Source organism: Sphaeramia orbicularis, chromosome 22 (assembly GCF_902148855.1).
Source record: "Sphaeramia orbicularis chromosome 22, fSphaOr1.1, whole genome shotgun sequence".
Lineage (NCBI taxonomy): Eukaryota > Metazoa > Chordata > Actinopteri > Kurtiformes > Apogonidae > Sphaeramia > Sphaeramia orbicularis.
In genome coordinates this window covers 38,592,474-38,617,778 of record NC_043978.1, presented here as the reverse complement: position 1 = coordinate 38,617,778, position 25,305 = coordinate 38,592,474, and the positions used below count along the sequence as shown (strand labels likewise).

Sequence of the window (25,305 nt, the reverse complement as noted above, 5' to 3'; positions counted from 1 at the left end):
CCCCTGTATTAAGTGTCATCCACTCAGGTGTTGAGATAATCCACATAAATGCAGTTAATGTTGCTAAAAGGCCGTGTTGCATGGTGGATGCTGTGGCTGTGGGCTGAGCTGCTGTTCATTTCAGTGAATGGGTTAAAGTCCTGTGTTCTGACGCAGAATGGTTAATAAACAGGAGGACAGGCAGCAGGTGGAGGACAGGCACACTGATGAACGGCACACACACTGGGCTCACACTCACGGCTGAGCTCTGGACAAATAAACCACCGCCGCCGTTCCTAAACTGGCCCTGCTGCAGCCCAAACTGGTCTAATTGCAGCATAAGGCGAGAAAGCAGCCCGGCACGGCACGGCATGCTTCCTCCGTCCGCCTGTGTCAGTGAACGGGACGCCGGTGAATAAGACTCGCAGCCAATTGACTGGATAAATGACTTGAAAACTCCCGTCGAAGTCATTGGACAGAAAAAAAAAAAGCATTGTTTCATTTTATTTATTTTTTTCTAAATGGGAAATGAATGTGACCGGGAAACAGCACCCTGAGCTGATCGAGCGACCCGCCAGCCTTTTGGTTCCAACTTCGGTAAGAAAAACACGCATTTATTTGTTTTCCAGCGTAAAGTCAAACAGCAGATCAGACCTGGAATGTGTGGAGCCGCTCAGACCCGACATGAACGGCGTCTTCACATCGAATGCACCACAGACACCGAACTCCGATTAGAAACCAACTAATAAAGCGTTTCTCTGCTTATAAACACTTCTTTATCCGTATTCGTCACTGATTTAAACGATTTTCCAAAACGACAACAACTAATGCGTATTTCGGCTTATATTTCGTGTAGTATAACGGTCTTACTCGCTTATATTTAAAACTTTTCTTCATAGTGTTCAGTCTGTGGTTGGTAGTTCTTCGTGCGAATGGCGTTGAATGTTATTGGGCGGAAGCGCTCGCGGAACGGCGCAAGTTTAGAATTTTGTTGAAATGAGCTATTGTTTTCAACATCATCTATCTGGGCATACACGCCGAAATCACAAGAAGAGCACATATATTGCTTGTAGATATGAGGTCATACTGTATGTTACGTGTAGTTTGGAAAAAAAATGCACAGAAATATTAAATTATCCGATTTGTGAATGGAGGCTGGTGTGACGTTCCACATCAGTGAGAATAAACTGCGCGTTTTGGTGCGATTATGGTCAGAGTAGGAGCTGTACCTAAAAACTTATTACTTTGTATTTGTAGGTGTTGTCTAGACCTGACTGAACCAGTGGCTAAACTATATTTTCTTACCTTTGTAGATAATTTATTTGCTGTCTGAATCTGTGGTCATTACAAAAATGCCAATGCTTCCTAAAGAGCAAGATTAATGGACAGCCTCTAGATGTGATGCTGTGTTTTTACATCTGTTTTATTATTATTTATGACACTTTGATTTTTATTCCAACTTAGAGCACAGGGTGGTCTGTTGAACTAGATCTGACATTTTTTGCATGGTGCTCAGCTGTTTGCCTGTTATTGCTTCCAGTGGACACACAGCACCTTTAATTTCATCAATCTCCAGAGCCCTCCTTTGTGGGCACTTTCCGTTCACCAAGCATATGCTTTTAAAACTGGATACCAGAGCCCATGGGGACACGGGTCTGCAGCTTAATTCTGCTTAAAGTGTGTTCACTTGTCTCACACACACACACACACACACACACACACACACACACACACACACACACACACACACACACACACACACACACATATATCCTCCCTCTCCATTTGCCAGTGACTGATGGCTAAAATTATACAGTAAGCTGAATTTTCCTGTTGCAGTAGGCTCAGTGGACACCAGGATGCCTGGAAAGCTTTCACCCTATTATGCATATTTGCAATCACCTGGTGTGGAGTGTCAAGAGTGTTATTGCAGTAATTAAACTCAGGATTTTGTAGCTCCTTAAAGACTGTTTTTAAAAGGTCTTTCATGAAAAAAAAATTGCAGATGATGTAAGAATAAAAGTTCAATAAATGCTAAAATGTGTTCATTAAGGATGCAAATCGTCCATGTACTGCATATCCATCCTTGCTATTCCAGACTGTTCCAGACTATTTGTGGCACAAAAATGCATCCAAAGTGTTCTGCAAATTGATACTGGGCTTCATGTCTCTCCACAGTTTATGTCTTGAGATGTTCCTTAACTCTGACAATTTATGTCAACCATTATAAACATGCTTTTTCTTGTCTCAGTCTTGTCTTATTTTTGGATTGGAGATCAACTTTAATCAAATCCAATTATCTTTGAAAGTAGGCTTGCATAATATGGGGAAATTCTGCAGTGTGCAATAACATTGTTATGATATGACTTGTGATAAATAAACTTATCTTATATTTGGTATCAAATTGGCACCAATTAATCTGGAAGTAGCTGACAGCAAGCCTGGACTTCATCTGATTGGCTGAATGGTACAAATGCATGGCACATTTATCTAGAGCTTCATCTAATTGGCTAAATTGGTTTGAATGCTGAGTATGAATGCTTGATGCAAGTGAAGGATTTTTCTTATTCATTGACTTTTAGGTATTCTTCTGCGATGCTTCCACCATGTCTATTCATATCATGATAGAAATGTTGTGGGTCAGCACTAATTTAAAGTATTCTTTTATTTTTTTTTTGTCAGATGCTGTAGCGAGCTACAATCACTGATGAATGAATAGGGATGGGAATCAAGAATGGACTCCAAATTGTCCAATGATGTGAAAGACTGCACTCACCCTGCTCCCCTTAGGGTTCAATTTAGATATTTATTTTTATCAAATCCGAGTTTTTCTTTTGTATTCCAGTTATTTTAAAATGTGGCCAATATTAGATTCCATTGTGACCTGCTCACAGTGCTGAATTGACTCGTATCAACAAAGATTTCACACACAGACAATGCTGTACTTTAGGAAAGGTGGAGGCCAGTAAAGTCAGCATTTATCGTTTCATTTGTAAGTCAGTGGGCAGTGGATGCCGGGAGATGGAGACAAATTCTGTTTGTATTCATTGTGTTGAATCCTTCCTGTCTGAACAAAACGGTTACTAATGTCAATCTAGACAAACGTATAGATGTGACCCGAATCAGAATGGAACGGTTACAATTTGGTGTGATTTTTATTGTTCACACTGGGGATGTGAATCTCCATCACCAAGGCCAATGCAGTGCACACCTCGATGCGTTACCACAGATCCAGAACATTAAAAATCTGAGACTGATCTCATGAAATCACGTTCTATGTCATGGCAGTTCTTATGGTATTTGTCATGCTATACATGTGCTTTTTCATCCTTTCGCAATTTATTAACGCCATTTGATTGTGTGTTAATTTACGCCAAGATCTCCAGTTCACATAACCCTAACTCTAACCATAACCCAAACCCTCAGTCCGTGGTATGTGACGCAGTGTGAACATGCATGTGGATAGCTTATAATGCATACTGATAACACACCAATTAACAGCAATTAAAAGTGGCGTGTATATTTTAGTGATGTCTCGATCTGGATTTTTTTGCTTCTGATCCCATTTTTTTAGGATTAGTTTTGCAGATACTAACCTGATACTGACTTTTTACAATGACATTTTGATTTAAGTTTGGAGTCATTATTTATAGGTTATTATGCTATTATTTTACTTGAGGCCCCAATTGGGCTGAATGTGGAACCTGAACTAAAACAACTATGACACCTTTGACTCTTAATAACTTTAGTATAATTTTCAAATTCATACTGTGGGACAAATTAGAACCTTTGGCAGGCCGGTTTTGGCCTGCGGGCCATATGTTTATCACTGCTGTAGCGCGTGTATGGACAGGTCTGTCCAGGTATTATATGGGTGTGTGTTCTGCGCCGTACTTTAGTGATGCGCGGATCAGCGGGTTACTCGCAGATCAGGTTGGGGCGGATCAAGAGAATGTCCATTTATTTGCAGGTCGGGTCGGGTCAAATAATTCCACAAAAGGCCCACGGGTTGACTCATGCATCACTACCAGACCTTAAAGTGAAACTTATAGATGCTTTACTAATTCCTCTAAGCCTCCCGCTGTTGTGAAGGTAATTTTCTTTTCCCCTACCTTTTGGAAACTTTCATTTGAAGGGGCAGCCCCCCCCCACCCCCCCACCCCCGTCCCCCCATCCCCCCGTCCCCCCTCATCCCAGAACCTGGCCCAGATCGGCCTAAGCTCGTGACTAAATTCGATCAGCTCTTCTAAAAAATGCCAGACAGGCAGCCGATAATGATCTTTAGATCAGATCGGGACATCCCTAGTATATTTACATGATGTTATGTTATCACATTGAAAAATCGACAGTATATAAACAATATGACTTCTCACTATTGCGATGTGGAACAGTCTGACACAGTTTGATTCTAATTGACCATAATCTGATTCAATGTGATGCAAAAGAATAGGACCTTGTGTATTTCAATATTCAGTTCAATTCATTAGTTAAGCAGGTGTATAATGGCACATAGAAAATTATTTACTATGTTATTGTATTTTTATTTTTCAACTTGATGTGTTTTTCTAGGTCTTTAGCTCAGTTCCTCATTATTGCTGGTTCTTAAATACTTCTTTTGTCAAAACATCTTAACAACAACACTCTAATAAAACCACTTCTGGCTCTAATTTTAGACCAGTCATTCCTTCCTTGTATCTCCAGTATTTCAGTATTTTTTTTTTTTACATCACACCTCAGCCTCTGTAACAGCCTAAAGGTTTGTTCAGAGAGACATGGTGAGAATTGTTCTTTGAAGGCAGTGGAAATGAGAGACAGAGTGGAGAAATCATTCTGCAAGTAAATGTTAAATTATACATAACAAATTACTGATCACATTTGTAACAGCAAATAAAGAAATGTTCCCTCTGCTAACAGTAATGTAGAAATAAATTGGATGTTGATTTCATCCCAAGTTACTTCTGATGCTTTTTCAGTCAGGGCACTCTGATCTTGAACTTTTTATGTTGATGCATCGATACAAAGTGATGACTCCTACAACGCCTACTTCACAACATCACATATGTGCAACAAAAATCAAATTTGGCTCATTTTTGCCTGTACTTAAGACACAGCTGAACATAGGCATCGATGCTACTGGAAACTAGCAGTAATGAGGAGTCACCGTAGAAACGATGAAATGGTCCAGTGTGCCTAAAGAAAGTTGATGTGAGTTGTGATATCTGTAAAATCATCATTTCATGTAACGTGGTAAGGCATTGACACTGAAGACCTCTATATGCCTGCTTTTTCGCTCCCAGAGAGGAGACAGACAGCCAATCGATAAAGAATGGGGTCGATGAGCAGAAGTGATAATGGCGTTGGCATCAAAAACATCTCATCCCTGCACATAAGAAGTGCTGGGGAGTCACCTTTTCTCTCATCACAGCTTATTGGTTGTTCATCAAAGTCTATTTTAATGCTGTCTCAACATGATATCATGACTTGCATAAATATACACACCACTTGTAGTTGGTGTGTTACCTGTACACATTATAACCTTTTGGTGTGTCCGGTCACGTCACGTCACGTCACGTCAAATGCCATACACTGAGGGTTAGGGTTATGTGAACCGGAGATCATGGTGTAAATTGACACGCGATCAAATGGCGTTGAATAGCACACGAAAGGTCAAAAATGCGTACGTATAGCACCCCAAATGCCATATGAACTAGTGTGACATACAACATGATTTCTTGAGATCAGTCTCCCTTGCTTATGATCTCAGTGTCAAAGTAATGATTAAGAAATGCCAGGAATTTAGGTCACAGGAAAAACAAGTAAGTGTTAATTAAGGGTGGGAATTGCTAGGATTTTATCAATATCAATGCTATTGTCGATTCTGATTACCAATCCAGTTCCTTATTAGTTCTCCTATTGATTCCTCAGTGGATTTTTGAGTGTGAAAAAAGTAGTTTGGCAGGTCACATGGAGCTTGTTTGGCCAGCAACATTAGCACTCGTACAGAGGCGGTCGAACACATGACATTCCTGGAATTTAATTCCATGCCGAGTTGACAGATGCTTTAGCATGTTGTTGGTATTTAGCTTTACTTAGTTTCTATTTGCACCCTTACATGAAATTACAGCATTACACTGACTACACAGCATTATTCTCATCTATTCTGATGAAATGTAGCCAAGCTTTGGATTGTTTTTTCCTCCATGATTCCTCATGGTTGAAGCAGGTCAGCAGGTGACGCAATTATGTAATGTACTGCAATGTGATGGAGGGATAACCAGAAAACGCTGTGCTGAGAAATGAGAGAATCGTTAAGAAGAATTTATAACGCTGGAGGTGTACAATTCTGATGGAACTGATCAACCGGAACTGGTTCTAAGTCTGAACCGGTTTTCGATTCCCACCCCTAATGTTCTAATCTAATGCAGTTTCTACATAGCTAGGGCTGGGCGATAAAATGATAACGATATATATTGCGAAATAACTCCTCGAAAGAAATATGAGACATGCTAGATACAATTCAGCTGGAATTCATTTGTCCATGTTTTGACAGACATAAGAACAGCCGATCATATTTAAGGTGCGCAGCACCCAACCAATAATGCTAGAGCCACGTTAAGTTAGGTTGAAGCACACAGCACAGGTGTAAGAGCAGCCGCAGCACACACACTAATGTTTGAGCAGCAGCGAGAGGTAATGAGTGTTCCCTCGGGAGAAAATGTGACAGAGAACTGGGGCGACCGGGTTATTGAAAACTAGGGTGTGGCATAGAAGCTGGGAGTCAGACATTCAAAGTGTGTTAAGTTTCATTTTTGGTTTATGCCAGTTATGGCAGTTACAGAACACACCCCCACATATATATACCCCAGTATTGTTTAGTGAAGATGGTCTGTTTTGTTTGTGTTCTCTTTTAAAACTTGAAAGCTTTTTCCTGCTGGTCAGACTTTTAGTTTAGTTTTAAACACATATATTCCTGTTTTATTTATCTGAAACAGTTGTATAATGTTCTTCAGCTCATCTGTCATGTTCAACCTCTGACAGAAAATAAATCATATTTAAATCAAAATTAACCTTCTGATGTCTTCACAACTAACTTATGAGTAATGGAAAATTTAAGCTTGACAAAAATAGTGATTTGATTTATATTGTGATACGTATCAATATTGTCTGATATAAAAAAAAAAAAAATCGCGATATGATTTTTTTTTCCATATCGTCTAGCCCTATATGTAGCTATTAATTCATTGATTCATTCATTTTGGTTCCAGTTGTGACACCAGCTGGTATGTGTTTTCATTATGTATGTGCATTGTTTCAACTGTGTATGTCGGTGTGTATTAGCGCTGTGATCGTGCATGGTTTTTTCCTGCTTCCTCCTGCTGCTAACAGTCTCCATCCCAGTTCAAGTGTTGTCTCAGCTGACTTCTACACTGACTTTCTGTGGTCTGTTTTTCCTGCTACGATCAGGGAGCCTCTCGTTTTACTTCTACAAACTGAACTTCACACTTCACATGATGCATTTGGTAAAAATCTGTCAGACTGCCAGCTCTTCGGTGAAAGCCAGAGTTTGTAAAATCACTGCTAAAACTTTTCCATTGATAGAATGGTTATGTACACACACAGGCTGACATGACTGCTGGAACTGTAGGAGATATTTACTCTTTGATTAAAATGACCTTTACTGGAGGAACAAGCAGCAACAGCAAGGACAACCCAGAACTCAGATCAGTGTAAAATGGGATTAAATAAAGAGTGATGGAATGCAATTATCAGACAATCAAACCCTGGCTTGTCCCTTTCTAAAGGAATAAAAATAAGTGACATGCATGTCATAGAAAATTGTCAAACCCCTGTGGTAACGCGCCTCAGGGTTTCTCTTGGCAGGAGCTGCAGAAGCGTAATTATACTCCAGTGGAATGTGAAAGTCAATGCTTTTGTATTCAGGAAGTCAATCATATTTTAACCAAATCACTACTGTCGGAGCATGAACCTGAATTCCCTTTAACATTTCATTTCTCCGGCTACTCAGGTAATTTGGAAAGAGACACAAAAATCATCTTTTTTTAACATTAAATCTTAATATCACATTCTTATATTTCACTGCCTGTACAATATTCAATTTTCCCCCTGTCATCAGTTTTCAGAATGTAATTCAATGACCCTAACTGGTGCGTATGTTTGACTCCTCCGAGCATTTCTTTTCTGTGATTGTGGTAAATGTTAAGTCACTAGTGTAGATATCATTTCTTATTAGATGACTTCACAATTTCAATTAAATCTTCTTATGGTTTCTGAACTTACGGCAGGAACACGATGGACCCGTGAGAGTTGTGAATTGGGCTAAAGGGCACATTTCAGTCTTATATCATAAATTAGTCTCTTTTTGGCCTTATAATTAGTCCCTGTAGGAAGTGGAGTGATACATATATAATACACTATTATGCACAGTCATATTCCATTATTCAGCCCACTACAACTGGGTAGTAATGAAAGTCTTAATTAGATGGCGTTTTAATTTTTAAAATGTCAAGAGGATATGTCGTGTCATAAATCCTGATGCATCAAAACAAGTTGTGCTGTCACTGTTTAGAGGCTTTCTTGAAATGTTTCCTTAGCAAATAAAAGGAAACTCATCCTCTGCATTATTAATACCCACAGCGTGTCATTAGCATTTTTATTTAGATTCAAGGCAGGAAACTTATGCATTTTAATGTCCCATTCATTTCCAACAGAGATGGTTAGAAATGTACCTTGTCCCTTTTTATCGGCTGATGGTGAATTGTTGTGGACGTCTCACGCCCCTTGGAAATATTAAATAAAACATACAAATTTATTTTGTCTTTATCTGTCTTGACTTTTGTCCTTGAAATGAGAATGACTGAAACTTTGGGTAAAATAAACCCAGATCCAAGATTAGTCTTCAAAATCTACATTCGCCCCAGATTAGTCCTCCCTCAGAGGCAACATGAGAAAGGCCCAACCCCATCTTGAATTTTTTGCTGCATTGTTCATTAATACATTTATTTGTTTTTCACTTTTTGTGTGTATATGAGAGAACACAACACATACATAACCCTCTAATATAACCCCCCCAAGGGTTTTTTTTTTTTTTTCCAAGAGAATGTGCAGACTTAGCTGCACTAATTTTCTTGTGTTCTTTTATCGAGTTGTTCATCTCTTGCTCTTGCAGAACCACATGCGATAATCTCACACATGTTGGGTGGATTTGAGGAAACTGTGGGTATCATACTGTCAGCCGTGCTGTTTTTTTGAGTAGCAAAGCACTGCGAGACAGCCTATTCAAACAATGAATATACAATTGAGAGGAAATGCATCAAGTAGCTTTGATTCCCCACAGACTGGAGGAGGATGATTGCAGAAGATATAATATCACATTTCTGTGAGTTCTGTGCAGACGGGGATCGCTCCATCCCCACTACAGTTTACTGACCTTCCAGAATATTGACATTCACTGGGGTACTGCATACACTAGATTTACTGATGCATAGGAAAATGATCTACTTAATGCACATAAAGTCATTCACTTGCAGAGTATTTTAAAATTGGTTTTGCAACAAAGAAACATCAAATTGCTTTGCCACGAAGAACTCCACTCCCACATCATTACATAGATGCCTGCTGTGCTGCAAATCATTTCTTTACATTTTCTGTCTCTGATGAGGCTCTGTTGTACTGCTTAACTGTTACTAAACATATTTCCTGGGGTATAATAATAATCCTCATCACCAGAAGACCTTTTTAAATATTCACAGCCACTGTAGTAAACTGGTTCCAAAGTGGGAATATATAGAAATGCACTTTTCCCTAAAGTAAGTGTTTGAGCTACAAGAGCCTTAGGAACATGACCTGCAATAATATTTACCTTCAAAGACAGAAGGTCCTTGTCAAAGCAGTAAAGGTCTGCGAGGAGTCATGCACTGTGTGTTTACAAGAGTCGGAAGCTGCTGCAGCTTTACCCACTATGTTTGAGTCATAAGCTCCTGCTGATTCGAAAAATACATTAAACACAGCATGCAGAGACATGCTGCTGCACTGATGAATATAATCCATCTCTCTTAATGAGTATTTCCTATACAACTGTACAAAAAGGGACATTATTTGCATCTACAATGTTCTAGCTTGGTTCTGCAAGAACTGAATGTGAAGACAAACATTGGTTTCACATTTAATTTATCTTATTTTAATGACCTGCAGTCTCTTGTAGGAGTGTACCCTGATTGAAAGAAGTTAAAATAGTTCAACTTAATGTGGTAATTAGCAGCATGTTAAAGCCATGTTAGGAGAAGTCGTCTCATTTAAAATGATGGATTATGTTCATCAGTGCAGCAGTGTCTCAGGGCTGTTTTTTAATGGATTTTTAAAAAAAATCCATTAATATTTTTTAACCTTTTTTATTTTAGTGCTTCAAGGCAACATTTCATTTCGGAGCTCACAAATAGTAATGAGGTAACCTTGCAACACTTTGGCACTATTTCTAAAATGTACATGTTTGCAACTTATGAAATGTGCATATTTGCAAAAATGCAGAGTCACTGTTCACAAAATACGTGCAGGCATTTACTGTGGAAGTCAGACTTGTTTTCTTATTAAATATTTCCAAATACGTGGAAATATGCCCTGTATCCATCTATTTCCCAAACCCATCAGAAGTGCAGCAAATGTTTTTTTTTTCTTCTTACACCTTGCTCCCCTGTGATAAGTTTTTTTTAGGGTATGTCAACAACATTTTGACTAGATTTAAAACGTTATAAATTATAAATGATTCATCTGGGAGAAATCCCAGCAAATTTAGATGATATAGTAGATTTTCAGTGCAACGTTAAAACCGTACATTCACAGCTGTTACAGGGTTTTTCAGTCTGTTCTTGAACTCAGTCTCATGTATTGGATTCAGGTTCTCAAAGTAGTACTGACACCTGTAAACACCAGCAGGTACCTGTGTTACATGCATTTAGTTTATTTAACCCTTTATAGGGCACTCATAGAAATACTCTGAAAATCAACATTTCAATCTTAGTGCGTTATTGGAGGACATAACAAGACTTTATTACCCCACCCCCTGAAGAGGAGGCAAGGGGTATTGTTTTTTTGTTTCTTTGTTTGTTAACACTCTAGCAGCAAAACTATTAGTTGAATTCATACCAGACTGAGTTTATAGATTGCCAGTGACCCAGAATAGATCTGATTACATTTTGGGAAAAGTAGGTCAAAATATTTTATGTATTTTTAAAATCTTTTTTCTTCTCCCATTTACCTCTAACAGGCGAAATTTCAAATGTCTATAAAAACATCAATTTTGTTTCAGTGTATTTCAATCATGGCACATACATGGAGACAATTTGTATGATGATATCATCACATGCATTGACATGATGACAAAATAAGGTACAATATGTGCAAGGGGCGGGATCTGTTGTGCCTGGCACCACTTGTTACTTTTGTGACGTTTTTCAACATTTGTTTTTGTCATGTAGAAAATCAAAATCAATGAAGTTACCGTGTATGGTTCCTTGCCCGTGAGTGGCAAAAAAAAAAAAAAAAAAATCCAAGAAGTGTGTATATATAGAAAATACAAGAAAAATACATGCAATGTGAACATGTATTTTAGAACTTTAGAACTAGAACATAAGTGCTGATCCAGACCCCTGTCCACATTCCTTTGAACATCATTCCTTACATTAGTACCATTACTTCATGGTACCGAACAAAGCAGGTCCACTCACTGTTCATGTAGAGATGGACCTTACAGACCCTGTAGACCACACTGGACCTGAGATTGTTGACTCACTGTCCTCACTGGAACTGCTGCCTGTCATTGTTTTGTAATGTGAATGTGTTTGGAAATGTCCAAAATTAGTCACTTGCCCGATAAAAGGTTAAACAAAACTGTGTTGCAGAGGTAGTACAATATCTTAAAGTCTGGGTATGCGTTTACTCATTGATTAAACTGCTCGCGATGTTTTTGGTCTTTTGCCATGAAATAGGCTTTAGCTGTTTGCGTCATTTTGGGTTTTTTTTACATTCCACTTCTTACATGTACAGGTTTGATGATGACTTTTCAAGACAGTGTTGCATTTATCTGTGCTAAAAGCGAGTGAGTGTGGTGTGGGTGTGTAAGTCATCAGTGGCTGCTGGCTATGTTTGTGTATCAGTAGTGTGTGTGTGTGTGTGTGTGTGTCACTTGTCAGTTGTGGTGCTTCTCAAGGTTATCAGTGTCTGGGACGTTTTCCTCCACAGCAGCCAAAGTGAACTCAAATGTCAACTACCTCAGCACCAGAAAGTAGAGATGGGAGAGGCGGAAATGTCTGGGCCGAGAGGTGACGAAAAACCACAGGCGGCTGATCCAGTAGTTAAATGATATCACCAGTGGGATAAAAAAACAAAGTGTTGAACCGATGAACCCGTGTAGCTAAAAATAATTTGAACACATTTGCCAAATACCACTCCATTATGAGTGACATTCAAAGGCTCTCATGACACAAACTCATGTGTTTTTACACATTAGCACTTACCCTTAACCCTTTATAGGACACTCATACAAATACTGTGAAATTCAAATTTCAACCTTAGTGTGTTATTGGACGACGTAACCAGACTTTATTACTTTTGGTAAATTTTTCAAAATTTGTTATTGTCATGTAGAAAATCAAGGTCAATGAAGTTACCGTGTTTGGTTCCTTACCCGTAAGTGAAATCCAAGAAGTAAAAATATAAAAAATACAAGAAAAACACATTTTATAACCTTATGACATCACATTTTAGAACATTAGAACAACATAAGTACTGTTGCAAGCACCACAGCTTTTAATCGAAAAACGAGAGTTTTGACAAAATTGTCGTTTCTCCATTAGGTAAATTTTTATGCACAAGTTATATTCGTGCAATTTGAGGATCAATGGAAAAGCAACTACTGTCTTGTGTTGCATGCGGAAATTACCAAAAATAGACTCTTGCCCAATAAAGGGATAACTGTGTGCCTGTACTTTGCACATATCAGACTGGTTTAATTCCAACCAACTTTATGACAAATCAAAAACTGAATCAATCGTTTCTAAAAACTATCAGTAAATGTTTAAATAATCAATTAAATGATGATGGAACTACATTTTTAGCTGATTCAGAATCCAAATATTTTATTATGTATTGAGCCAAATCTATACTTCAGACACTTAATGGCTTTTTGTGTTAACTTAAGAAGTTTTGATGTGTTTTGTTAAGACATAAAATGCAGTAGGAGTAGATCACTGTCATGTCAGGGACGTTATGTGGTGTATTTTCACTACAGTTTCCTTAATAGTTTATACAATTATCTAAAAGTGTATGAATATAACTGATTATGTTGCCGTTAATCCTCATGGATGTTCATCCTCATGAGTGTGTTTGTCATATTTGCTGGTGTCAGATCTGAAATGCAGTGAAACATGTTTGGGGCTGTGTTTTTCAGAGGAACTGAGGAGATTGTCATTAAATAAATCACAGAACAGTATAAACTGTCATTAATGCCCTCAGAACCAGTGTCGCACTGGGTTTTTTTTTCCCCAACAGAGCATTGCATTTATTTATTTATGGAAATGTTTTAGTGTCTGTTCAGTTACTTCACATTAACCAGCAGGACTTTGTGTAATGTGTTGTTTTGACACATTTGAGGTTTGGTTTTACATAGATATGTCACTAAAGACCTGTGAGATCTTCAACTGTTTCCCGTTAATGATACATGACTACGGTGCACCACTGTAGTCTGTTTTGCTCCACTATGGTCTTGCAATGAACTGAAAACATAATGGCAAGCAGAGTCTTACTAAACCATGTTAACGGTTTTAAACGTTAATGTTCATAGTGATGGAAAATGACACTATATTTTACAGTCTAACCCTACAATAATTGAGAAATCAATCCAACTCAATGAGATGAGCTGAATAGAAATGTTAACAGCACTGTTACTGAATTTTGTTGTTTATTTGTTAAATAATTACTGTTTGTCCGAATCTGACATTTAGTTTTACTGTGAGCTGAGCAGTTCAACAGCAGCAAACTAACCTGGTGACATTAATCACGGTTGTGTTTTGTAAAATGTAACATTTTCCAGATAAATCTAACATCAGATAATCAGCAAAGAAGTTATGAAGCCAACAGGTGATCTGTGTGAGTCTGTGTATTTATTACAGTGACAGAAAATCGTCTGTTTACATGATCAGATTGCGATCAGATTCTTTGTGTCAGCCATTACAGAAAATGTCTATTTTCTCTCAGAGTGAAAAATAACTTCAGGACTGATAACTTGGCAGGGAAAAAACAAGATGACATTAACAAAATATAATCCATCCATGAGATGAAGCGGGGCAGCCAAATGGTGCATTTGTGCACAAGTCAAAGTTATTTACCATGTAATAATTAAGCATTTTTAGTTAATAACATGCAAACAACAGAATGGATGCAAACATGCTCTGGTCACTCATTTAAGCCTTTCAGTTCATTTTAATTCAATAAAAAAGCAGTGATAAAACAACAGCATAGGTACCATAGATATAGTTGGACTATGGGAAACGCTGTCTTTTAAATTTTTGTCTTATTCTGAAACTGTGGCAAGGACAAGTGTAATTTTGGAGGTTTCCACAGTGGAGATAATCAATAAGAAACATCAGTTTTTGCAGATTTATCTTAGAAAAAACACTGACGCATCATTTGCTTTATCAGTGAATAGACTTGTTTTGCATTTTTGTGAGTTCTTCTAAATATTCATCATCACCCCACACAACTATGATTTCCTAAAGCCTTTGGAAAACTTGGAGAAAACCCTTTATCTGTTTGGTCACAACTGGTCTATAAGAGCTATGATTCATATTCTGATGATTAATCTTGGCTATTTCAAGTCCGATTGATTTGAAACTTGGTTAGTAAGTTATTTTGGTGCTAATGCAGAACAGAGCATGGAGCTGGATCACACATCTGCACACTAGGAATTCAGCTGTGATGTTTTGAACATTGCTTTTCTGGTGCTTATATATATATGTATATATATAATTTAATGTGAGGGCGACACGGTGGTGCAGTGGTTAGCACTCGTGCCTCACAGCAAGAAGGTCCTGGGTTCGATTCCAACACCAGTTGACGGGGGGTGGGACCTTTCTGTGTGGAGTTTGCATGTTCTCCCCGTGTCTGCGTGGGTTCTCTCCGGGTACTCCGGCTTCCTCCCACCATCCAAAGACATGCACTGATAGGTTAACTGGTTAATCTAAATTGCCCATAGGTGTGAATGTGAGAGTGATTGTTTGTCTCTATATGTCAGCCCTGCGATGAACTGGCGACTTGTCCAGGGTGTACCCCGCCTTCGCCCCTATGTAGCTGGGATAGGCTCCAAGCGACCCCCGTGACCCTAGTGAGGATAAAGCGGGTTCAGAAAATGAATGAATGAATAATTTAATGTTAGCAGAACCAATAGGGTCTTTTAGTCTGCATTGGTATTTATTGATTATTTATTGTTGCATTTATTCGTAGTTGCTTTCAGTGATCTTGTATTTGTGCACTGATTAATTTATGTTCGTCACATTGCACTTTAGATGTGGGCCGATGTCTGTGGTAAGCTGCAAATGAATTGCCCGTATTTGATAAATAAAGTTTTCTGAATCTCAATCTGAATCTGAACCTATAAACATATAATGCAGGTGACGTTAGTCCTGTCAAATACATCATGGACATATCAGCGAACTAAGATGCAAGTCATGGATTTTGTTTCTACCTCTAACTCGTATAATCTTTTGGCCTGATTACCCAGCTGTAAATAGTGGAGATACTACAGCCCGACCGATGTGGGGTTTTTAGGGCCGATGCTGATACCGATATAGGGGGCAAAAAAAAAAGCCGATATCCGATATATCGGCCGATATATGAATTAAGAGCATTGATATACACAGGATATATACTGTACACGAACATACATTCTTACAACTAGTGGCATTGCACCTGTGGTGCCATTGTGTGTGAAAAGTGCCCATTCTTTATTGTAAATGCAGCCTTCACATTGTAGCATTGTCTGCTAGCAGTAGAAATTTCATGAACAGCAGCATAACCACTTCCGAAAATGGAGTATGGCGACAGGGATGAAGAATTCAAAGTACAGAGAGGCTAAAATCGCCCAGCATACCTCACAACATTTGAATACGGACACAAAATTGTGCCTAGTAGTCAGGTAATGTTTCTATTCATTTGGCAAGTTTGGCAGCGATTGGGCCTGTGAAGGCTCAGGAAAATCTGTACAAACGCCCTCCTGTGCTGCAACATCGATCGATCGGACACAGAACGTGCATTATATAGTAGGATACCAAAAATATGATTCAGCACAAAGAAGCAGAAGACTACTGAATTAAAATAAGGAACTTTAATTAGTTACACTGTCAACATAAGGACTGTAAACCCACTGATAAATAAGAAAAGGCAAACTGTAAACACAATGATAAATCAGTAAATTTGTAGTGTTCTTTGCTTTGCTGGTGCTGGAGTCCTGGCTAACTCTTGCACTGCAGATGGTACATCTAGCACCTGTGGAGTCTTTTGTGAAGTGGCTCCACACCTTACTCCTCCCCTCTGCCTGTGAAATGAAAATATATACATTTAATGCATTTTGGTTGTTAGCATAGAATTTGATTCTATAGTTGGTCATTTTAAAATAAAAACAAGTGGCTGCATTTAGCTGAAAGTGATAATACATAGGCTAATGTGAGGTGTTTTTCAACTAATACATGACGTGTTTTTAAAAGGCTTATTCACAAAAACATCTTACCAGTATAAATTAGTCATATTTACTAGCTAATGAAAAGTTCCATCTGTGGCCACTGGGTATTTGCAAACAGCTCAAAAATAAATGCTGAAGCAAACATTAAAAAGTGAAAAAAAGTTGTCTGCAAACAAAATAAGAAATAATTGTAACCTGCATCACGTTATTAGACTTAATACAAGGGACTAAACTACATTTTATGTAAAAATGTAGCTGCTTTCAAAACATGCAATACATAAAATTACAACTAAATACGTTACTTGGAACCTTTTCAAAATAATTTTATTGAAGACATTAACTTGTGAATTTATGAGCCCCGGTAAATCCTGCATGACAGTATGAAGTGAAGTGGGACGCTGTATAGTAGTCTGATATTAATGATGGACATGGGAGTGAACAGTTGCATATATCTGTATTTCACAAAGCTGTGCTTGCGCTAGGAAAATGAAAGATACAGCCACTGTGGCTACATTAGTAGAAATGAGTGTGGTCACAAAAAGCCACAGTCAGTCTGGGTCCCTGCAGTGGGGCGTGTAGCGGACCGCGGTGACGAGCATAGCTCCCCCGGGAAATTTTGGGAAAAATGAAGTCTTTTTCCTGCATTCTGGTGCATTTTGAGCTTAAAAATATGTTCAATCTGGCTTCAGTTTCATACAAAAAAATTAACTTAAGTCAACATTTTCATCTAAACTATTTTTATTTCTAATCTAATGTATAACAAAACAATAAATGATAGACTTATAAATACAATTATTCTGACCACTGACGTTCATGAGATTCAATATAAAATACATTTACCAGTGAGACACCTCTGAGTATGATACCATACATTAGGGATGCACCGATACCACTTTTTTCCAGACCGAGTGTGAGTACTTACTTTTAAGTACTTGCCGATACCGAGTACCGATACTAGTGCTTAATAATCCCATTCCAGTTCTTAGTTCTTTTTGTAAATGTGCTTTATTGTCGTTGTCATTAGTCTGACTGGAACAAAGTGCTGCTACTGACATTAAATATGTTGGAATGAGCGTTTCTCCACCAGGGGGCACCACTCTGAATTAACCATACAGGACAAATACTATGAAGAAGAGTAAAGTTTTATGAAGAAGAAGAAGACAGTCAGTAAAAACAAACATGGAGACGACAGAGGTAACACTAATGTGATACTAATATTGCAGCGTTTTCGCTGGTAAGGTTTAAAAGCGAAGTTTCAGCAGGTAGAGAAAAGAGAAATGAGCCATAAGTTTGGTTTTCACTTCCGCTGGTGGTGGTCTGCTCCGCTCTGTACCCCCTCTGTCTGTGCCGTGTGAATTCGTAAAAAATCGAAAACATTCGGGTGAGTTCGATCGCTCTCGGCAGCGCTCTTCAGTAGTGGAGACCGCATTTGTTATTTTCCTTGGTTATCACTCGGACATTTTCGATCAGAGATGTAAGTTGGTTGATTTTACTAAAAAATACCTTCGCCACTGTGGCTACACGGGTTGAAAACAACTTTGCCAGCCAGGAAAATGCATCGCCAATGGCGATGTGGTGATAGGCTAGCGCAAGCCTAGCAAAGATGCAACTTACACAACTTTAAAACACTGTATAATAGTCTTATATTAGATAATCGTGGACATGAGAATTAACAGTTGCAAATGTCTTTGTTTATTTCACAGAGATGCAACTTACATGACGTTAAAACGCTGTCATACGCTCTCTAAAACTTGCGTGGAAAAAAAACTAGAATGTTCTCCTTGGCATACAGCGTGTTTACGCAACGACGTTTTTCTCATGGGACACTAAAGTATAGTGTTATATTGTTTTACAAAGTCACAGCTTACCATGGAGTAAAATAGATGCCGTTTCTGTCGCTGTTTCTCTCTTCTTCTCTGCTGCAGCCCAGTGAGTGTGAGAGGTGTTGGTGCACTTCACTGCTCTGTGTGGGAGGGGGCGGGGGCGGGGTGGGGCCAGGTATTGGGGCAGTGTGCAGCACACAGAAACAGGAACGGAGCGCAGCAAAAAACTTCAATTAATATATCAGTTACATATTGACCGATGTTGATTAATCGGTGATAAGCTATAATCGGCCCGACTAATCGTTTAGAAAGTTTAGTAAGAACACTGTTGAACCCATAGAGACCCAGTTCTACTTTTGTGGCAGTTCCCAAATAAATCTATCTCTAGATTTAACCTTTCTCAAGTGATTTATCTCCATTTATTATAATATTATTCTCTGTAATTTGTATGTTTTCAAGGAAAATCATGCATTTTCTTATATTTAATTTACTAATGACCTAGATGTTCTTAAAAACTCACATTAAAGTTGAGGGATATTGTACCAGAAATGGAGACAACAGAAGAAAGTGACTTTTTTTTGCAATTATGTCGTTAACTGAACATACACCCAGTGTCTCCATCCACTGTCATTGATCCAGCTCCATGGGTTCTACTGGTGAATCAATGCTGTGGAAGATGACAGTGTTTCCACGTTCACTACGAAGACTCTGAACGTCCAAATGGGTCATATCTGATGACCATGAAAAGATGACAAACTGCATTTTACTCCAATTATTTAGTTGTATTGTTAGGATGAGTGGATCAACAGGGTCTTTATGGGTTAAACATGTCAAAATTTAATCATGTTTTGTCATTATTTCATGTCAATGGAAAAAGTTCATTTTAAATTGTGAATTATGAATAAATAAAAAATGTTTGTTTTTGTCTTATCATCCAGCCCTGTTTACAATGAAAACATACTGTACTGTGACAGTAAACTGGAAATCAGACACACTATGTGCCACTTGACCCATAACGACCCAAACATCCACCGGTGACCAAAAACATCTACTGATCTAAACTGTTTAATACCTGTTGATCCACTAATCCTATCAATACATATTTGGTGTAAAATACAGTTTGTCACCTTTTCATTCATCAGATATGACCCATTTGGACGTTCAGAGGCTCCGTAGTGAACGTGGAAGCATTGTCATCTTATCCAACACTGATTCACCAGTAAAACCCATGGGGTTGGATCAGTGGCAGTGGATGGAAACACTAGGTTTATGTTCAGTTAATGAAAGATTGGACTGAAAAGTCACTTTTTCTTCAGTTTTCTCTACTTCTGATATAATAACCTTCAACTTTAATCTGAGCTTCAATAGATATCTACATGATCAGTGAATTAAATATAGGAAAATTTTCACTGAAAAAATGCACAATATGGAGGATAACATTAAAAAACATGTTCTGAGAGCGCAAACCTCCACCAAGCACCCCGAATGGTGTGCATGTGTGGATCAACTATTTCTTTTTAAATTAAACAGTTTCAAGGTTGTTCCATACAGTAGAAAAAGTTGAAGCTTGGTACCAGTCATGTGTATGTCAAATTATATTAAATTCCAATCAATATTAGTTGAGTTATAATGAAAAATGTGTCATAAATGGGATTTTCAGTGTTAAATTGAAATGTCCACAGAGTCCACATTCCACACTGGATGTGGGCAGTTTTGTGCCAGATACAAGATATTGTTATAATCTACGGGTGTATCAAATTGGAGGCTAATCGGAGTCGTTTTGAATTTTTTATGAATTTTCGAAGATTGCTCAATGATGAGAGATAGGAAAATTTGAGATTTTGTGACCTTGCTGTGACCTTGAATTTTGGCCTACTTGGCCCAAAATTTAATGGGTGCATAGGCCTATCTGTGGGTACAATTTGGTAAAGATGGTTGTAATAGTTTTTCTGTAAAGTTGCTAACAAACAAACAAACAAACAAACATGCAAACAAACAAACAAACACACAAAGCAAAGTGATCACAATACCTCCTGGCTGAGGTAATGATGATAAATCACATTAGAAAGGTTAAATAAACAGAAAAATTCATTTGGGAACTGTTGTAAAAGTAGCACTGAGTCTTTATGGGTTAATTGTGCACTCAAGAGGTGTTGGATAGAAAAAAAAATGTACTACTGGTGATCCATAATGACTTTCCCACTTCAGTTATGCCAAGGCCAATAAGATCTAAATCTGATTGATTCTTTAACCTCTTAAGTGTGTGTTTTCCCCCCCTCCCACTGGAGTCACAACTGCGATACCTTGGTACAAACACTATAAACAGTGGAGCTGATGGCTGTGACAGTTTGCACCCTCTGTTTCACACAATTTAGAAGAGCTACTGTTTCCAAAACTCATGACATTTCTCCAGAAACTTTTTTTCTGTGTTTGTAAGAAAAGCTGTGCATGCACCCTGTAAATATCTTGTGTATTTTTTTTTCTTTAGTTGCATCTGTATCTTGCAGAGGTGGTCAGGTGGTCTGCTTATAAATCCATTGTTGTTTCCTCCCTGTCTACTGTAACTGAATCAAACTGGGCTTTACACAAAATCCTTCTAGGACATATGAATTCTAACCACCTGTTCATGACCTTTTTTCATTGTAGCCACAGGTGGTGTGTTGACCACGAACAGCTGTGGGCAGAGTGTCTTAAGCATGCAGGTTTCTGTACAACAAGAGCAGAGCAAAGGGTAACCTGTGGAGTCAGTATCTGCTGCTGACTTGAAATATTGTCTACTGCTGCCTTGTATTGTCTTTTTATTTTTTAGACGCATCAGTGGAGTACAGGGTGGTGTCTTGAGTGTATTTGTTGTATCACAGTGTGTTCAAGTCTGAGATGTATTAAATGACTACAATGATTATGTTTACTGCAAATTTTCACAGTTTTCTGTTTCAAGTCAGGTAAATGTGGAACCTGGTAAACAATATTAAATATAATACTATTGCGGCTCAAATGGAAATTTAATGGAGGTAATGTAATCGTGTCAAATAGAATATGAACAGATGACAGGTCTTTTCTTGTTTCTTGAGCATTAGATCACCTTATATGTGCTTTATTTCAGACTATATCAGTGCTTCTCAACTCAATTTCACCTCCAGACACATTTTTCCATGTTCATTAGGTCATAACAAACATTTATGAAACTTTAAAAACAAGCAAATGTATTTATAATGCATATAATTTTCAACTCTGCATTTAAAACTCATTGATTTGCTGACAAACGGAGCAGTGATAAAATGCAACAGCCAACATACTGCGTGACTTTCATGTTCATCTGTCAAAATAAGTCTGACACTAGAATCAGAAATACTTTATTAATCCCAGGATGGGAAATTATTGGTTGTAGCATACGCAGCATAAAGAGAAAGAAAATACCTATATAGGCTATACAGTAATGTAATATACAGTAATATACAGAGCAATGACTTCAAAGAAAATGTATTAAGATTAATCTTAAAATAAATTTCTTACCACATGCTCACACTGACCCATTCAGAATGACCAAACAATTCAGAAGCTAGGGTTTGATCAGGGCTATATGTATTATTACCCCACTCCCTGAAGGGGGAGTCAAGGGGTATTGTTTTTGGTTGGTTTGTTTGTTTGTTTGTTTTTTTAACACTCTAGCAGCAAAACTACTGGTTGAATTCAAACCAAATTGGGTTTATAGATTGCCAGTGACCCAGAAGAGATCTGATTACATTTTGGGAAAAGTAAGTCAAAGTTAAAATTTTTTATGAATGTTTAAAATTTTTTGTCTCCCATTTACTTATAATGGCCAAAATTTCACGTCTATAAAAACATAATTTTTGTTTCAATTTACTTCAAACTTGGCACATATGTAGAGGCAATTGATACGCTGACATCACCACACACATAGACATGATGACATCAGCTGGATCGATGCCAAAATAAGATACAATATTTGTGAGGAGTGGGGTTTGTTGTGTTTGGCACCACTTGTTTCCACTTTTAAATATTAAGAAATGACCCAAAATTATCATCTGAGTGTTTAGAATAAAGCGCTCTAAAGTTTTGTTAATGTTGCCAATGAGTTGGATCGTAGAGATGTACATTGAGTACATGTAGACCGATGGGCAGATGGTTTATGTGACCACTAGAGGGAGTAGTGAGTCGGTCTGTAATGATGAGGAAAAGTAATGCCCCAGGGCCTTGGAATCACTTTTGGAGTCATAGTGATAACAGATAGAAGCACAGTTGTCGTTTTCCACTGGACACAGCTCTAAATAAAGAGTTTGATAATGTGGCTTTTAAGATATAAAGTAATGTGATATTACTATCTTTAAGTTTGTTGATCCACAGTTCAGACTGAACTGACAGTTCTGACCTTGTTTTGTCAATTCCAAACAGATTTTTAGTGCAGCTACTGACAACGCAAACTGAAAACAGAGGTAGTTTGTGGTTTTTCTGTGGCTGTTTTTAATCTATAAACAGAGCTAAGCTAACAGAGTTATAATATAAACTATCAACTAACATGGCACATGAATTGTAACAGACTGACAACACAATTGGCTATTAGTTTTAGTTTGAAGAAGAAAACCTGATGATACCATAAAACAGATGTGTGTAAACAATGAGCTTTATACTTTATTTAGTGAGTGTTACAGTCTGTAGATATATCGTATAGCGTGATTTGTTGGTGGTTTTGGTAGAAGTGTGTTCTGGTACATGACTCCCCCTTGCTGTTGAGGGTTTGGAATATTAATACTACATACAACTTCTTTTAAATGAAGAGCGCTGTAAAAAAACAAAAGTGGCGTTAAACAACAATGTAAATGTAGATGATCAACTGCAAACAACAGCGGGCAAACATACAGGAAATGTATCACAGTCACAGTAAAAGCCTGGACATGACTGGCCAATGCTTGAGCATTTTATAAGTTGTGTTTATTTGCCAGAAAAAAGGTATATAATCGAACTCGTTGTAAAATGATCTTTGTGCATAAATTAAGGAATTAATTAAGTAATAATTGTTAAAGCTATACCTACCGATCTGGCATGTCTCACAACACTTAGTAAAAATTTGAACATGACCCCTCCCTCAGCAGTCAGACACACCGTCATCCACCTGGTGCTCCTGTATCATTAGGAGACCCTGGATTTAAGGGTCTGGTCTGTGGATCATTGTGTTCACTGCACCTCATCACCTACAATAAAGGTTCCACAGAGTCAGGCGGACTGTGCTGTACTGTGAGCGGTGTGGACTCTGCAACTGTCCGTGGACATTTGAGGTTTCATAGTCAATATGTTTATCATCCTACAATCATATGACACCAAGTATGTGTACATGGAGTCCATGTGGTCATAAAAATTGAGCTTTGTGCGGACATGTCAGCAGAGTCGAGTATGTCCGACACCTGGACTTTATCTCCATCCTTCATTCAGCAGACTCTGACTACTGCAGTCGAGTTTTGCTATTTGTTTCCCTTGGTTGTTGGTTGAGTTTAGGGATGTAGAAAATTTCATATCATGGTTATTGTGACCCAAATTATCACAGTTATCATTATTATTGCGGTATTGTTGAAATTGTGCTCAAAATGTTCAAAAAGTACTAATACACACACTGAAATAATTTAACCAAGATGTATTTTGAAAAAAAAAAAAACAAAAAAAAAAACAAATAAAATAGGCACAACGCACTTTCTCTTGGCAGAAACATTCAAATATTAACCCTTAGTGGTCTGAACTTATTTTGACTGTTTTTCAGTACTTTTGATTTTTCTGTCGTGTACTATATAAATAAATGTTTACTATACCCATGTTTGGTATCTTTTTTTTTTAAATATAAGGTATAGAAAATTTAAATTGTAATAAATTAAAACCATAGTCAGATATTTGACATAGAAGCATATCTTTACATAGGCGTTTTCTCTGGAAAAGTGTAGTAATCAAACATGGTTATCATGATAGTTAGAATTTAAACAGCAATACTAACTGTTGGCAAGTTTATCATTATACCGGTAACTGTTACATCCCAAGTTGAGTTCTATCCATTCACAACCCGTAGACAGGAGAAGCAGCACCAGTGAACCGTCAGATTCAGAGGCACCGGTATGCGACATGGGATGGGATGAATGACAGACAGGATGCTCGGCCAATTATTTTATTCGGACCAAATAAAATGATTGGTCAGACTTTTATCAGAAATATATGAGAATTAAACATTTTTGAGTTTCAAAACCTGGTGGATTTCTTTTACATTTTAGTTTGACACATGCTTATTAGGAGCATTTTAAGATTACAAAAGAAAAGTGTAAAAATGCCGCATTGTACAGTATAGCTTTAATGGATGGTTTTGATAATATGTATAGACTGAGTTCCAGAGATTATTCTTCAGCTGGTTTGAGAGGTTGAACTAAATATACAACTTAATCCACCCTGTAATGAGATTAAGTTAAAAATAGGGCAGTATAGCTAAAAATGTTAACAGTATGCACATGCACTTATCAGTGTATAACAATTATCATAAATGTCAAATCATTATTTCCTCCCAGTTTGAGGACGTCTTCACTGCAGAATATTTAAAGTAATGTTTGTACAACACTGAAAAGTAAAATAAACTGCGCAGTGAAATGCTGAAACATTTTGTGTGCTTTAGTTGATAATGTAGAAAAGTATCCGTCATGCCTCACTAAAAATCTCTCCTCAGTCAGCCTCAGCCGGTAAACACTCCTCTAAGCAGTAGAACTACAC

The 25,305-nt window shown here is 37.8% G+C and overlaps 1 protein-coding gene and 1 long non-coding RNA gene across 2 annotated transcripts in view; one reads left to right on the top strand and one right to left on the bottom strand.

The window, feature by feature from the left end:
- The first annotated feature begins 232 nt into the window (after positions 1–232).
- sntg2 (syntrophin, gamma 2) overlaps positions 233–25,305 on the top strand; it is a 122,654-nt gene continuing 97,581 nt past the window's right edge. Inside the window, exon 1 of the mRNA XM_030126379.1 lies at positions 233–576. Coding sequence (XP_029982239.1) covers positions 508–576 — 69 coding nt within the window. The 5' untranslated portion in view covers positions 233–507. The remainder of the gene's footprint in view (positions 577–25,305) is intronic.
- Positions 3,255–23,885, bottom strand: LOC115413504 (uncharacterized). Its single transcript, XR_003934472.1, has 3 exons — positions 23,874–23,885; positions 18,466–18,468; positions 3,255–3,382 (listed from the first exon to the last, which is right to left on the bottom strand). It is a non-coding gene; the product is annotated as an uncharacterized LOC115413504 (long non-coding RNA).